General features: G+C 38.3%; 1 protein-coding gene across 4 annotated transcripts in view; it reads left to right on the top strand.

The window, feature by feature from the left end:
• The window catches only part of LAMA1 (laminin subunit alpha 1), a 101,697-nt gene that overhangs the window by 86,494 nt on the left and 1,108 nt on the right, over positions 1-14,095 (top strand). The window contains exons 50-62 of one of the 4 annotated variants that reach the window (XM_074821632.1): positions 648-792; positions 1,411-1,552; positions 2,719-2,833; positions 3,013-3,183; positions 3,866-4,017; positions 4,530-4,715; positions 5,185-5,347; positions 6,476-6,588; positions 7,689-7,878; positions 9,868-10,026; positions 11,052-11,205; positions 11,815-11,948; positions 12,751-12,973. In XM_074821632.1, coding sequence (XP_074677733.1) covers positions 648-792; positions 1,411-1,552; positions 2,719-2,833; positions 3,013-3,183; positions 3,866-4,017; positions 4,530-4,715; positions 5,185-5,347; positions 6,476-6,588; positions 7,689-7,878; positions 9,868-10,026; positions 11,052-11,205; positions 11,815-11,948; positions 12,751-12,973 — 2,047 coding nt within the window. Of the gene's footprint in view, positions 1-647; positions 793-1,410; positions 1,553-2,718; positions 2,834-3,012; positions 3,188-3,865; positions 4,018-4,529; positions 4,716-5,184; positions 5,348-6,475; positions 6,806-6,894; positions 7,642-7,688; positions 7,879-9,867; positions 10,027-11,051; positions 11,206-11,814; positions 11,949-12,750; positions 12,974-14,095 lie in introns of those variants that run through there. The other 3 variants (XR_012622992.1, XR_012622991.1, XR_012622993.1) reach the window with 3 other exon arrangements.

The raw sequence follows: 14,095 nt of genomic DNA, 5'->3' as shown, positions 1-14,095 counted from the left end.
ATATAAAACTCCCTGTAACAGCAATATAACCTAGACCCATCCAGACCTTCATTGTCATGTCATGAAGTTTACTGCATACTTAGCTGGTGGTTTTGTTTTCCTGAAGGAGGACAAAGCTTTGTTTAGATACAGATGGTTTCAGAGTTGCTGCATTATTCATTTGCTTTATTATGTACTCACTGCCTGAATTCACTGCACAGTGATATCTGACTTAATTTTTACAGTGCAGAGGGGGCACTTTTAATACAATTCAGGAAGTTTTTTCCTATGTGAAAAAGCTCTTTGCTGCTTACAGTCAAATCAAATTACTCTCAACTTCATCCAAAAAAAAAAAAAGCAAATGTGACATTTGTTATTTAAACCTTCCTCTGCTGAGTAATCAAGACTGATGATGCATTTAAGTAAGAATAACAACAAAACAAAACGAAAAGACATCCTTGTAAGCTACATGTAACTTAATTTTCCTAAACATAGCAAAAATTACTGTCTTGGGCCTAACAAATAGTTTAGGTACGAGTGTTACCAAACCTTTTTCACACAGTAGACCAAACCTCCCAATGATTCATCCTTTTGAAAGATTTTACTGCCAGGAATTTAATCTGTTGTTTGTTTTGGTTTTTTTTTTTTCATTTTGTTTTTCCTTCCAGAGAGATTTCTTGTCCCTTGAGCTTGTTGATGGCAAAGTGAGACTGACTGTTGATCTAGGTTCAGGACCTCTTGCTCTTACAACAGAAAATCGTTACAACAATGGAACATGGTATAAAATCTCATTCAGTCGGAACAAGAAACAAGGTAGGCTACAGACTGAAAAAAAGAAGTGTCTGCACATTTACAAGTACGAATATCTAACATAGCCACAGGGAACATCACTGCAACCAAGTTTGGTCACTTCAATGCAGTTTCTTTAGCAGCCATACCTGTTACTTTGCTTTAGAAGGCCAGCAGTGTAAATCTTGTGCTTGGTTTGGCACATCTTATAAAGAGCAGGTAGTGCAAAAGCTGCCAGACGAAAATATCGATAGTCTTTCAAGAGTGAAAGATCTTTGTCCGAGTCTGTGTATCAGGGATCATGTTTTCTATTCTGCATTTTAATAGTACCTAGTACAACAGTATTTTGGGACCTATGTTTGGGAAGTAATGCATTACAAATAATACGTGTTAATAGCCATAACATACTCTCATATATATATTTTCCTGTAGACTTCCTCCGATTTGGTTTTGGCAGAGAAAAATGAATCACAATAACAGAATAACTGGAATGATGATAAATCACTCATACTAAAAATAAGAAGATTGTCCATACATGTCTGAGTCAATGAATACATTTTCCTTTATTAGAGACAAGATTGCCAAAATGGAAGAATATGTATTTGTGTCCTTCTCCAGATCTTTATTCTCTTTTCTTTGCAGGAATTTTGGCAGTCATGGATGCATATAACCTTAATTATAAAGAAACCAAGCAAGGAGAATCTCCTGGGGTTGCTTCAGACCTGAACCGCTCTGATAAGGACCCAATCTTCATTGGTGGGCTGCCAAGGTCGAGAACTGTGAGGTAAAATGTCCTCTCGCTTTCCCCCCTTTGCTAAGACTCTTGTAAGTAGAGGGAAGGACTTTAACAAACTCTATCTGCACTGAAATTAGTGAAAATCAGTTAAGTCTGAAGTCTTGTTTATGGGCATGTATGCCACCGAATTATCTGTCCTTTGCATTCAAACTCTAATATGGTGCTTTTCACTGGTAGGTCTGACACTGCAGTTCAGATCAGAGACAAGCTTCTGTTTTTCCTCTCCATGGGTGATTTCCATAACAGCAGCTGCCACAGTAGCCACCTGCTCTTTGTGTCAGACTGCAGCAAACATTCAGCACTGCTGCCTGGAATCACGCTCCTTTGATCTCTACCTGTGTGAGGCTTGTGATTGTCAGCTGGCATTTATGGGCAAAACTGCACTTCAGGGTAAAGTTCTACTTCAGAAAGTAATTCTTGTAATTCAGTTTTGAAACTTGGAATGGAGGAGAAACAGTTGTGAACAGATAAACAAAAAAACATTACAAATATATGTTTTATAGCATGTCTCTAGTTCATACTTTTTGTACTGCACAACCCTGCTGAACTTGTAAAGTCACATCTCTTCCAGTGGCTTCACTTTGAAAGGATAAATGTGGCAAAAGAAAATGTAATTAAACTGTCTGCGTGCTCTTGACAATAAGGTAAATTCCAGGACAATATTGGTCTCTATGCAGTTATTGCAGAGGTGCAGACTTCTTAATCTTAGCTGGCATAGCAGCCTGTAAGGAATTGTGGCAGGACAGTCTTCGATTTCTCTGACTTAAACCTGGAACCAAATCAGGCATCCTTTGGACTTAAGAAATGAAAAAGAATTACTAGGTAGTAGAGAGCTACAGTTACCCTCTCACACAAAACCCATTACATTTCATCTGAAGATTCACCTTAAAATTTTGGAAAATGACCCAGCATGGCAACACAGCACTAACACTTGTATATTTCCATTTGGCGATAATGTTATCTGACTCTTTTTAAGATCAGAATTAGTATCTGCTAAGAGTAAAACCCAGATTACTCCTGTTTTCACTTACTCTGGGCTGACTGTATTCTTTAAACAGATCTCTTTTTTTCTTATTGAAGAGAACTTAATCTTTTCTCCCAAGAGATTCCAAATAGTACTCCTTGGAAAAAAAAAGCCTTGTTTTGTGTTTCAGGAAAGGTCTTAATAGTAGAACGTATGTGGGATGCATCAAGAATCTGGAAATATCCCGTTCAACTTTTGACTTGCTTAGAAATTCGTATGGAGTAAGAAAAGGCTGTGTTTTGGAGGTAGGAGACTTAGGTTTTGTGACTTGATCTTTATTGCAATTGAACAGTGAATACAGTGAGTTAAAATTGGCTTATCTTGAAAAATCCTGAGATAATCTAATCTATACTTAAATTATTTTTTTTTTCTTACTGGGCACTATGTAGGGGCAAAGTAATTTTTTCTCTTCCTCATAAAATAGCCTATTCGTAGTGTGAACATCTTGAACAATGGATATATTGAGTTGGTACCCAAGTCCTTAAGCCCAGAATCAGAACTGATGGCAACTTTTGCTACAAAGAACAGCAGTGGCATCATCCTTGCTGGACTCAGCAGGGGACTGGAAAAGCGACGGCGTAGACAAGCACATTTGGCAAGTACTGAAAACAAAGATTTTTTTGGTTTTGTTTTTGCCATTTTTATTTTATAATACCAAGTCAGGTTTTTATGACTGTAACTTGCAAAGAATGAGAAAGAAAAAATTATTTGGTTTAGAAAGGCCAAGATACGGAGGCTAGATGGGGAACAGAGAATATTCATTGTTGCAGAGGAGAGGTGAAGGATCAGTTTACTAGGACCCAGAATGCTTTTGCAACAAGGAATAAAACTGCACATGAAATGCACACAGTATTACTTTCCACTTCTGTTAGTCAGAAGTAGTTATTGAGGGATTTGAGATGAACAGCTATCTCATAGCTGGTGGACTGTTTTGTAGCTCCTGGAATCCAAGGACAAAGTCTTAGTAGAAACACCTGCCCCTTCTTATTTCCTACCTCTAAGGGGAGTAGGATGGTGGTGGTATTAAAAAAACTCCTGCATTTTAACCTGAATTTTTATCATGACCAGAGAAATTTCCAGCTTTCATGTTTTCTGTTATAAGGCTTTGAACTCTGAGAGGTGCTAGTGCATGCCTACTAGTCTTTGGGTTTCATTAAAAAGTTTATTTACAACAAAGTTGGAGGTTATTTTTTCTGAAGTATGTTCTATTTAAACACTGAATGAGTAACAGGAAACTGAGTTATAGTTAAAAATTAATCTTCTGGTTAAATCCACAGCCCTTCTTTTCCATCATGCTGATTGATGGTCATCTTGCAGTGCATGTTAATGCTGGAGATAGAGCAAGTACTAGAAAAGTAATTCTTCAGTCCACTAATGGAACATACAGTGATGGACAAGAACACTCTGTCATCCTAATCCGGAATAAGAGGTACATGTGACTGCGAACAGTGCTACCTGTTTAATTATTGTATGCTGTTGTCAGTTCACTGCACTCTCTGAGGAGCTGCCTTTGCTAGCTCATTAGGTGGAACAATAAGGGCTGTGTTTTTTGCTGTTAATGGAGGTGTTCTGATTTACATGGTAATTGTATACAGCATACAGCCACTGATGCAGTTGTAGTTAAAAGCTCTCAAAATCTCTAGACAGCTTGGGCTACTTGAGTAAAGTGCACTACATAGTATTAGAAAAAATACAGGTATCAAAATAGTTTTGAAAGATACCTATCAAAATAATTTAGAAAGATAATTTTTAACAGGTAGAGTTTTGTCAAATATCTAAAGAAGTAGGTCTTCTAGTTTTAAGACATTGAAAGGATTATTAAAGTGATGGAACCTTAATTTCTTAGAACAGGACATTTTTGAGTATGAAAGGAATGTTTTTCATTTAAAAATGAATGTCTAAGGCCCTTGTTCAATGTTTTCCCTACTTTATCTTTTTCAGGATCATAACTGTACAGGTGGATGAAAGTAACCCTGCAGAACTGAGACTTGGTTCATCAGCAGAAATGAGCCCCATGAATATTTCCAACTTCTATGCTGGTGGCATTCCAGCAGGAGAGGGCATCTTAGGGCTAAAAATGGCTGGGTCCTTTCATGGCTGTATCAGCAATCTTATTTTTAACAAGGAGTAAGTCAGAGGGGTAACTGCCCTGTTTTGGAAAACTGTGGATAGTAATTATTAGTTGTAGTTTGTGATGTCTTTCATGACATTGTCCATTTGCCTGGTTTTTAACATAATACAGGCATGATACTGATCATCTGGGCATTACAACAGGCAGAAAATGAATATTACCAGCTACATTTCCAAATAGCATTAAAAATGTCTTTAAAGTATAGAGATGCTGCACAAAATGCAACTTTTTCTACTATAGCTTCATCTGCATTCACAGATAGAATGGTTTTCCAAGAATATTGTCTATTCATACTGTTTTATGGACAGATTATTTGCCATTTCTCAATCTTTTTGACCCACCATGACACTTCTTTCCCTTTCTCCTGTTAATAGTAAAAGACCCTGTAAAATACTCTCCTTGTGCTTGGGAAGTGTAGGGATTTGGGATTTCATTTCTTAAAATGTATTTTTTTAAAAAACACAGGCTTTTGTATTTCACCACTTCCATGAAGTATGAATATGTGGATATGAACAGCTGCTTTTTGTCGGAGAAGCCTAAACCAGCCACGCAGCCAGAAGACATTGAGATTCAACTTGAACTTCAGGCTTTACCAGTTCCCCTGAGGCCTCTTACAGATACAAAAAAAGTATGTATTACAGCAAAGCTCTATTGCCTCTTCTAGGAAAGTGTTCAACAGAAAGATGCGTTTTAGCTTTGTGGGGAATTTTCAAAGTGTGGACTGTGGATATTTGCCTCCTCTATGGTGTGGCATGGTTCAATGACTGTGTATTTGAAATTATTATTTCTTACAGAAAAACTGTGGTATAAACCTTTGTAGCAGCCTGTTGGTCTTTTGGAAGGGAAATGTAGTTAGGTTTATCATTGTTCAGGCAGCAACACTAAAAAAGAAAAGTGGAGTGATAATCCCCAGCAGAAGGACTTGACAGTAAATATTATCTTTAGTGTGTTCCTACCAAAGTGGCTGTGTGCTGAGATTTGCATCAGCTGTGCAATTCAGCATTCACATTTTTCTGGTCACACACATGCAGTCTCTGCTCTGTGTCAAAGAGAAGGCACAAACCATTCCAGAGGCACACAGTGTCTGAATGCAGCTTGCATGGCACCTGTTTCCTCTCACACAGTCCCTGTTCCCAAGAGAGAAGGCAGCATTACTTCTCTCCTTCTGCAGCTGCACATCTTTATAATGAAGTGTTTCCAAAGCATCCTGAAATCATTTTTCTGTGGCAACAGAAAGCAGGATTTTATACATTTCATACAACTGTGGCTATAAAAAGAAATTAAGCTCCCCATCTTGGAGCTAAAGTATAGCATTGGCTCATATACTTTGTTACTCAGCTCTCCATCTCGCAAATCATAACAAAAATGTGCATTCTCACTCAATGGGAAAATATTTCTACCAAGTCTATAAGATTTTCACACTGAAATTGTTCTCTGTCTTCCTGCATTTGTTATCGAAACGGCTATCAATTAAGACAAATGGTGAATGAATACTTCTCAAACTACAAACATTTCTCAGTAGAAAAGACCACTCCTGTCCATGAGACATAGCTTAATCATTACAACTAATTATTTTTGAGCCTAAAGATAGCTCAGAATGATTGGGAGTTTAGCTAGTTGATGTTGCTGTATACTTTGTGGCAGTCATGTGGCTCAGTTTTTCTCTTTACAAAGTTCTGAATAGGCATGTTGCCACTCAGCACTTGCTGGTCTGCACCTGACACTATTCTTCTGAATAAAGTCCTTTCATTAACAGGTAGTTTGTGCAAAAGATGAGCTACCTGATCATGTTCAAGGTGCCCATCAGTTTGGACTTGCCAAAGGCAGCCACTTGACACTGCTCTTCAATCAGTCTACTGTTCGGAAGAAGTGAGTATACCCTGAGTCACACATGCACACCGTGTCTTATCTGTATTGAGCTACAAGAAGTGCAGTGATAGTTTTCATGAATGATCACGGCAGTACCAACTTTGAACATGGCTCTTGCTTCAGGTTTCTATGGGTTCCCATGGAAGAAGGTATCATGACCACCACAATGTAATTTAATGTGTCTTTCCCAGGTTTGTGGTCGTGAGTTTAACTCATGGTAAGAGTTCTGCGTTTTTTTTTCCCCTCAGACTTAAGACCCCCACCGTACCTTCTGTAAGTATTTTGATTTCTGTTTTCCATATACAGAGCTCAGCTGGTCTCTGCTCCTTTGACTGATGAGGATAAAATCTCACCCTCTCCTTTGGATTTTCTGCAATTGCACCTTCCGTGTCTGCTTTACTCCACAGGTCACTGAAGGAGCCAAGACTAGTGAGAAGAATCATTCTGTTGAGACTTAATGTGTGATAGTCTCCCTGTCACTCTTAGTTGTTTGAGGGGCTCCCATCAAGGTCCCCAAAACACCGCCTGCAAGCCACTTGTATATGCTTCTTTCAATTCAGGAAGCCTCTGCAGACATTGAGAAAAGAGCCTTTTTCTAGCCTTTCTGTTGCAACTACTGAACATAAGGACATTGCAGAGGATTGATGCTATGTAGTCTGAACCCAGCGTCTCCATAACAAATGGCTCAATCAGCTCCTCTACCTTTTAAGCCTCCCTCTGTTCTCAGTCTGCCCATTATATCCCAGCAAGCCTGGCTAATAGTAATGGATGCCATCACATTATCCGGGTATTCGTTCTTTTTCTGGGGCAATAGGCAAGCCTACAGTTGCAAACAGCTGAGCCTGTCCCTCTTAAAGCCCAGCTCACTCTGTGACAAGCATTTTTTTTGTCTCTGACAGGTACAGCACTGATTTCTATTATGAAATACATTATAGGCTATGCTTTCTTAGAATCAATGCAAATTCTACTTTTCTGGTCTTTGTAATAATAAATTTCCTTTCATAATAATAAATTGGTTGAGGCTGTTCTCTGCCTCCAGAAAAGCTTTTTATCAATGCAGAAGAAATACCTTTCAGTAACACTGGATTTTTATTGTCTAGACTTTCTGTCCAGCTGAATCTCAGAACCTTTGCCTCCAGTGGCCTGATTTACTACATGGCTCACCAGAACCAAGCTGATTATGCAGCTCTGCAGCTTCATGGGGGACAGCTCTATTTCTCCTTTGATCTAGGCAAAGGAAAAGCAGTAGCTTTTCACTCTGCTTTTATCAGTGATGGAAAATGGCATACGGTAGGTAGTCACCAATCTTGTACTCCATTTTCTCTTCCCTGGAGTTACTGGGATGGTTTTTCTCTGCCTTTCCTGTACGCTTTCTGTGTTTCAAAGGCAAACACGGTCATGAAACCATTCAGATAACTTGTGTTTGAGTATAATTATTTCCTTTTGAAATTCTCATTAATTATGCATCAATTCCAGCATCCAACTACTGTCAGGTATCTCAGATTATTTAGAAATAAATAATTTAGAAAGAAAATAGTTCACCAACTGTATAATAATGGTCATATTCACTGGAGAACAACCCAGCAGAGAGGTCTCGAAACTTTGCCTTTTTTCACACAGAGCTTTCCATGCTCTATGTCACCAAAGGCTTGCAACTGAGTGTATGACAGGGTGAAAGAGATTTGTGGGTGAACAGTTTCTCCTTTCTCCCACTTATCACCTAATACCTGAGCATGTCCTAGCAGCTAGTGCTAACAGGGAAGCACTTTTTCCTTTCCTTGGTTGATGCAACGTGAGAAAGACATTTGGAATGAATGTAGGCTGGAGCGGGAGGACATGGCCTAAAGAGAGTTTGAGAAGAAATTATGGCTACAGTTTTCAGGTGTCACATAGCATTCAGGACCTTCTGTACAAACCCACTGTGCCAACCTCTAGTGGCCCAGTTCCTCTGAGCAACCCACCTGCTGCTGGCCCTGGCTTTCTTCATGAGAAATGACTGTGATATCTGCATGAATTTTAAAAGCAACTCTGACCACATTACTTTTTCTTAAGGCAGGTGAGGATGACAATATTCATCCTGCTAAACTTCCCTTCCTTTATCCATATGTGAAGCCTTAACTCCAGGAAGTGGCTTCTGTGGGACAAAGTGATTGATGACACAAAGCTGCCACGTCTCCTAGGTGCCTTGGGAATTAGCAGTGTTATTTTTGCTTTTCGTAGATAATTAGCAGAAGAAAAAACAGCAAAAACTAAGATAAATAAAGCAAATGTGAACATAACTTTCAGAGAGAGATATCACAGTTAAGCTCTGCTGCCTACCCTGAAAGGAAGAACACTTCAGGATTTACAGCTGCATGTTTAAAACTAAATATACTCACATAAAACTCATACTCACACTATCCACTTTTCAAGAGATGAACAGATTCCATATGAGAGCTGATCTACCTTTACTACCCAGGACATAAAAACATGAGCTTGAACCTTTTTTTGGAGATTAAGGCTGAGTCACACTACTTCACAGCTGGGGTTATTATGGCAGTAGCCTACAATCAATTTAAGCTAATATGCAGTGCTGCCAAAAGAAACACCACTTCTTTCCATTCTCTGCCATCTGCTCATATCACCCTGCTGTACCGCTTTATCCCCTTAGCAACCCAGGGGTTTGTGAAACCTCATGTTGAACCTGGTCAGGATTCTGAGTGGGACTAAAAGCAAGCAAGGAAGAATAAATGGCTAGCTGACTTCAAATAAAGTCCCTCATCTGCATGTGAGTAATAGTGCAAGGAAAGCATAGGGGTGTGAATGAACAAGATGGACAGAACTGGAAAGCTTTTTGGTCATAGCAAATTCAGCACTGCCCATCATAAAATTACAGCGTAGGAGCGTGCACTTCAGAAAGCTAAGATGGCTCAGCTGGTGGGCAGCACAATAATTGCAGAAGACCAGCACAGTACTCCCCTCTGCAAACTGAGTGATGTACTCCTATCCTAAGACAATAAACTAGTGGTTTTAAGTAATGATTGTTAAGACACTGAAAAACTTACGCAGGACAACATACAATCATTGTGAGCCCTGGGGAGGTCAAGAGAGTAGTTTAGCTGCTCAGTTGTGTTCTGAAATGGTCTCAGCCTCACGGTGAATTTCAAGAGGATGCCTCGGTACAGTATGTCCGAGCAGTCTAACCACTAAGAACGCGTTTTGCTTACTTCTGTGACAAATGATGACTAGGTAACTGATTCAGTTTGCTGATTCATGTTTGCATGCTCTCATTTTTTCCAGATAAAGACGGAATACGTTAAAAGAAGAGGTATAATCATTGTGGATGGACAGGAATTGATAGCAGTCAGTGCTCTGGGAGATGGTAGCACTTTAGATGTGGAGGGGAAGCTCTACGTGGGAGGACTGCCCTTAGACTACGTGCCGAAGAATCTTGGGAATGTGAGAAGGTTTGGGGTGGTGGGACGTCTCTTGATATTTTGCAAAACTAGAATGAGCATACTGCATCAAACCCATCTAATGCAGTATCCTGTCTCTGACAGGAGCAAAAAGAAGTACTTGGGGAAAGAAACAACAAAGAAAGTAATGACCCTTTACTAGATAAATCTTTCCAGCTTTCTATGGCTTAACGCCTCTAGCTAGATCTTGTATCCTTGTGTTTTAGTAATAGCCCTTAATAGATTTTTTTTCTTCTATCAATCTTTCTGTTAAAACCAGATAAAGAATATAAAATCCTGTGTTTCAAGTATGAGATAAAAATATGACCTAGAATCTTAGACATTTTGGTACCTAAGTCCTGTTGCATTCAAATAAGAATTAGATGCCTTAAATATCTCTGAAAGGCTGGGTTTAGCTATCTGAGATTAAAACATACTTTTTACACATGCTTTTAGAGGGTAGGTTTTTGTTGCCTTCCTTCTTGTGCAGCTCATTATCTCAGGGAGGATTCCGGTGATAACTGTTTCTGAATTCCTGGGCATACTTTCTTCACACATGCTTTTTAATTGGATAACGGCACTAACAAATATTTTAATACTTTGGATCTACAGTTGCTGAAAATAGTAATACTGAGAAATTCTAATGAATCTTTTTGCTGGATAAGACTCTGGTGATCTTATACTTGCAAAATGTCATACAAAATCTTGATTTACTGGTTAATTTGCTGAAGCATGTTTGGAATGTCTTTAACTGTTGGGTGTATCCCTGCTCACAGTCAAGCAAATACAATTCTATATGTTATAGAAAGTGTATACTGTGTTTCTGAACAATTTTTTTTGACTCTAAGACATCATGTACATTTGTAAGCTTATATATGTAATAATAGGAATATAATTACATACGTATTTTAGATCCTGCTGTGTTTTGTACAGAGAATTTTTTATTTACAGTAATATTAGGTGAATCACTAAAGAGAGCATTGCAGCAGTTTGTATTCCACATTAACTTTTATTTTTCAATATGTTTAGGTGACTCACAGTATTCCTGCCTGCATTGGTAACATGACGATTAATAGCAAACAACTGGATGACGAGAGCCCTGTCTCCATCTTTGCTGTGAATAAATGCTATGTAACAGTGCAGGACGGTACTTTCTTTGATGGGAGTGGCTTTGCTGCTCTTGGTAAGTGTCATTAAAAGAAAGCAGTACCTTACTGAATTAATGTTAATGAAAATGTACTCTTTTTAGGTGCTGCTGGAACTGTGTGTAATTAATTGACTCCTCACACAAAGAGTACATGCCCTGCATATGTATTTCTAACTGAGTCCCTTTATTCCATATGTCCCAAAGTGGTCATTTCTGCAAAGGGCTATCTTCCACAAATGAAAGAGCTAATGATTCTAGCACTGGGAAAGAAATGAACTACCTCTTTCTTCAGCTAAGAATATCCATGTTCATGATGTTAAGGTCTGTTAAAAAGTACAGAGACAAAAGACATAGGGGACTTGTGAAGTAACATGATTGATTACATTTGTGCTCTTTACTGTTTCTTACAAATGAGATAGGAGGTATTAAATCTAAATTAATGAAAGTAAACTTACTTAGGAATTTATCTTTTCCAGTATAAAATGTGAATTATGCTTTGGAAAAATTAACTTGCCTGAGGTTCTGCAAGGTCATATCACAGTAGAGTAATTAACAAGCTTTTTAGTCCTTTTAGTGACAATGTATGTATTTATTTTGTGCTGTTGGTTACAAGTCTTCTGTTAGAAGCTTATAACTTCTTTTCAGTCAGAGAAGGTTACAAAGTGCGGTCTGATGTGAACATCACACTGGAGTTTCGTACAACAGTGGTGCATGGTGTTCTCCTTGGGGTCAGCAGTGCTAAGGTTGATGCCATTGGACTAGAGATTGTAAATGGCAAGGTAGGCTGCCCTGTATATACATCTTTCTTGTAGCTTAATACTTTTTCTGCCACAGAGCTACACTTGTCCTTGATAAACATCTTACTGTATGTAGAAAGCACACTGTTTTGTAATCTCTTCTTCAGTATTCATGAGCAATTAACTCACTCTCTACTAGTACTGGCCATTATGCTCCATAAACCTTTTAACAATCAATACATAATTCTCCACTCATCTCCTGCATAAAAAATGTATACTTGTTTGCTCTTAAGTATTTCCTTTTCTCAGAAATAGCTCATTTTTTATTCAAAACTTCCTAGCTAGAGACAGTGTTAAGTATCACTGTTTCTGTGGGACATAGTTTCTCAGTTAATATTTACATATTAATCCTCACCACAGAGTTGAGGAAATGTCTACTGCTTTGAAAAATAAATACAAGAAATAAATCAATACATGTATTGGCAGTGAGAAGTGCTTTCAGTCCATTCTTTCTCTTCAGTTAGATACAGTGGATCTTCTTTCAGATTTGAAGTCTCAGCTTTTGTAAGAAAATTACTTGATTTGTATTTGTAAGAAACATTGAAATTCCAAGTGAGGTATACCAAAGCTAACCCAACGGACCATTGCATGGGTAGATCTAAATCACTTAAAGATACTTAATAAGGATGCACTCTATCCATCAAAGTAAACATTAGCTTTGCATGATTGCCAAACATTTATTGAAATGGAAATCTCTGCACCAGCATGATTGTGCTTTTATCTAGGCAAATAAGTTCATGTATTCTTACTTTATATCTTTATTGGCATCTGGCTGTTTATACAGGTTTTATTCCATGTCAACAATGGAGCTGGCAGAATAACAGCTATATATGAACCAAGAGGCACAAATAGTTTGTGTGATGGAAAATGGCACAAGCTTCAAGCAAACAAAAGCAAACATCGCATCTCGCTGATAATTGATGGGAATTTGGTTCAGACTGATAATCCCTACATCCAGTCAACATCTGCAGATACAAACAATCCCATTTATGTTGGAGGCTATCCTGGTAGGTACAATAATATTTCTCTTCCCTCCTCTCCCTCCTGCTCTCACTCTCTCCCGTAAGAATGACTCTTAACACGTGGACTCTCTCCCCCCTACCCCGCTGCCTTTCCCTCATGCTCTCTCTCTGATTTATGAAGTTCATTATTGAGTTATAAGTCATAGTTACCATTTTCCACATTGTCGCTGAGATCACAGTATGTTAATATTTGGGTATACTGTCTTTGTGGAGGACTGCATTTAGCTGTTGAGTGTGTTGGCAAGATCAACTGAACTCGTATCACTTTCCTACACAAACCTGTTCCTTAGTTTCTGAGAACGATTTCCTCCACATGGTTTGTCTTTCACAATCTCTCTCAGGCTTCACAACATCCCTGTCTGTGTATGTTGAGGTGTGGTTCTCTTGCAGTCAGATTCATATTAAGGCTTTCCTTTGCATTAATCTAAGCAAGGTTTCTATAGTGCTCTTCTCTGCTTTACTTGTGCTAATGTTTTGAGCCAGGGACTGTGCAGGCAGAAGTCAAGCCACTGCAGATGAACATACATTTCCCTCATTCTGTGCAAATTCCCTTCTGAAGTCTGTCAGTCATACTATGATGGTAATATAAACAGATAGTAACACAAAAAATATATAATTGAATTACTTTTCAATTAAGTTGTGGAACTCATTAGTTGATAGTTTGAGCCAAGACAATGTGTCAATTAAAAGGATCGAATTTTGAACATCATGAGTTTGGCCTTTTTGCAAGCATACTTTTTAATGAACACATCAGTACTGGGAATGAGTAGGCTTTGTATGGTTTTGAATATCTTATACATTTAAACATAGCATAAAATGCCCATATACATTTGTCTCTGAAACAGCTGTTACAGTTACCAGTTCAGATATTTTCATTTGTGTGAAAACAGCGATGAGGTCTGAAGGGCAAACTCAGCTTTTAAATATTTGGAAAGCTTTAGGGATGATAGCTTGAAATGTTACAGAGCCTTCTGTTGGACAAAGATTTGGTGCTTTATGAAAAATGAATTAATGCTGATTAACCAGATCTTGATTAGTATTTGGTCTTCCTCGAATACCAAAGTGGCATTATCAGCATCTTATGAACCTTTTCTTTTTAAAAAAAAA

This window comes from Strix aluco, chromosome 1, assembly GCF_031877795.1.
Source record: "Strix aluco isolate bStrAlu1 chromosome 1, bStrAlu1.hap1, whole genome shotgun sequence".
Lineage (NCBI taxonomy): Eukaryota > Metazoa > Chordata > Aves > Strigiformes > Strigidae > Strix > Strix aluco.
Note: the sequence above shows the minus strand (reverse complement) of the source record. Positions and strands in the feature narration are given on the sequence as shown.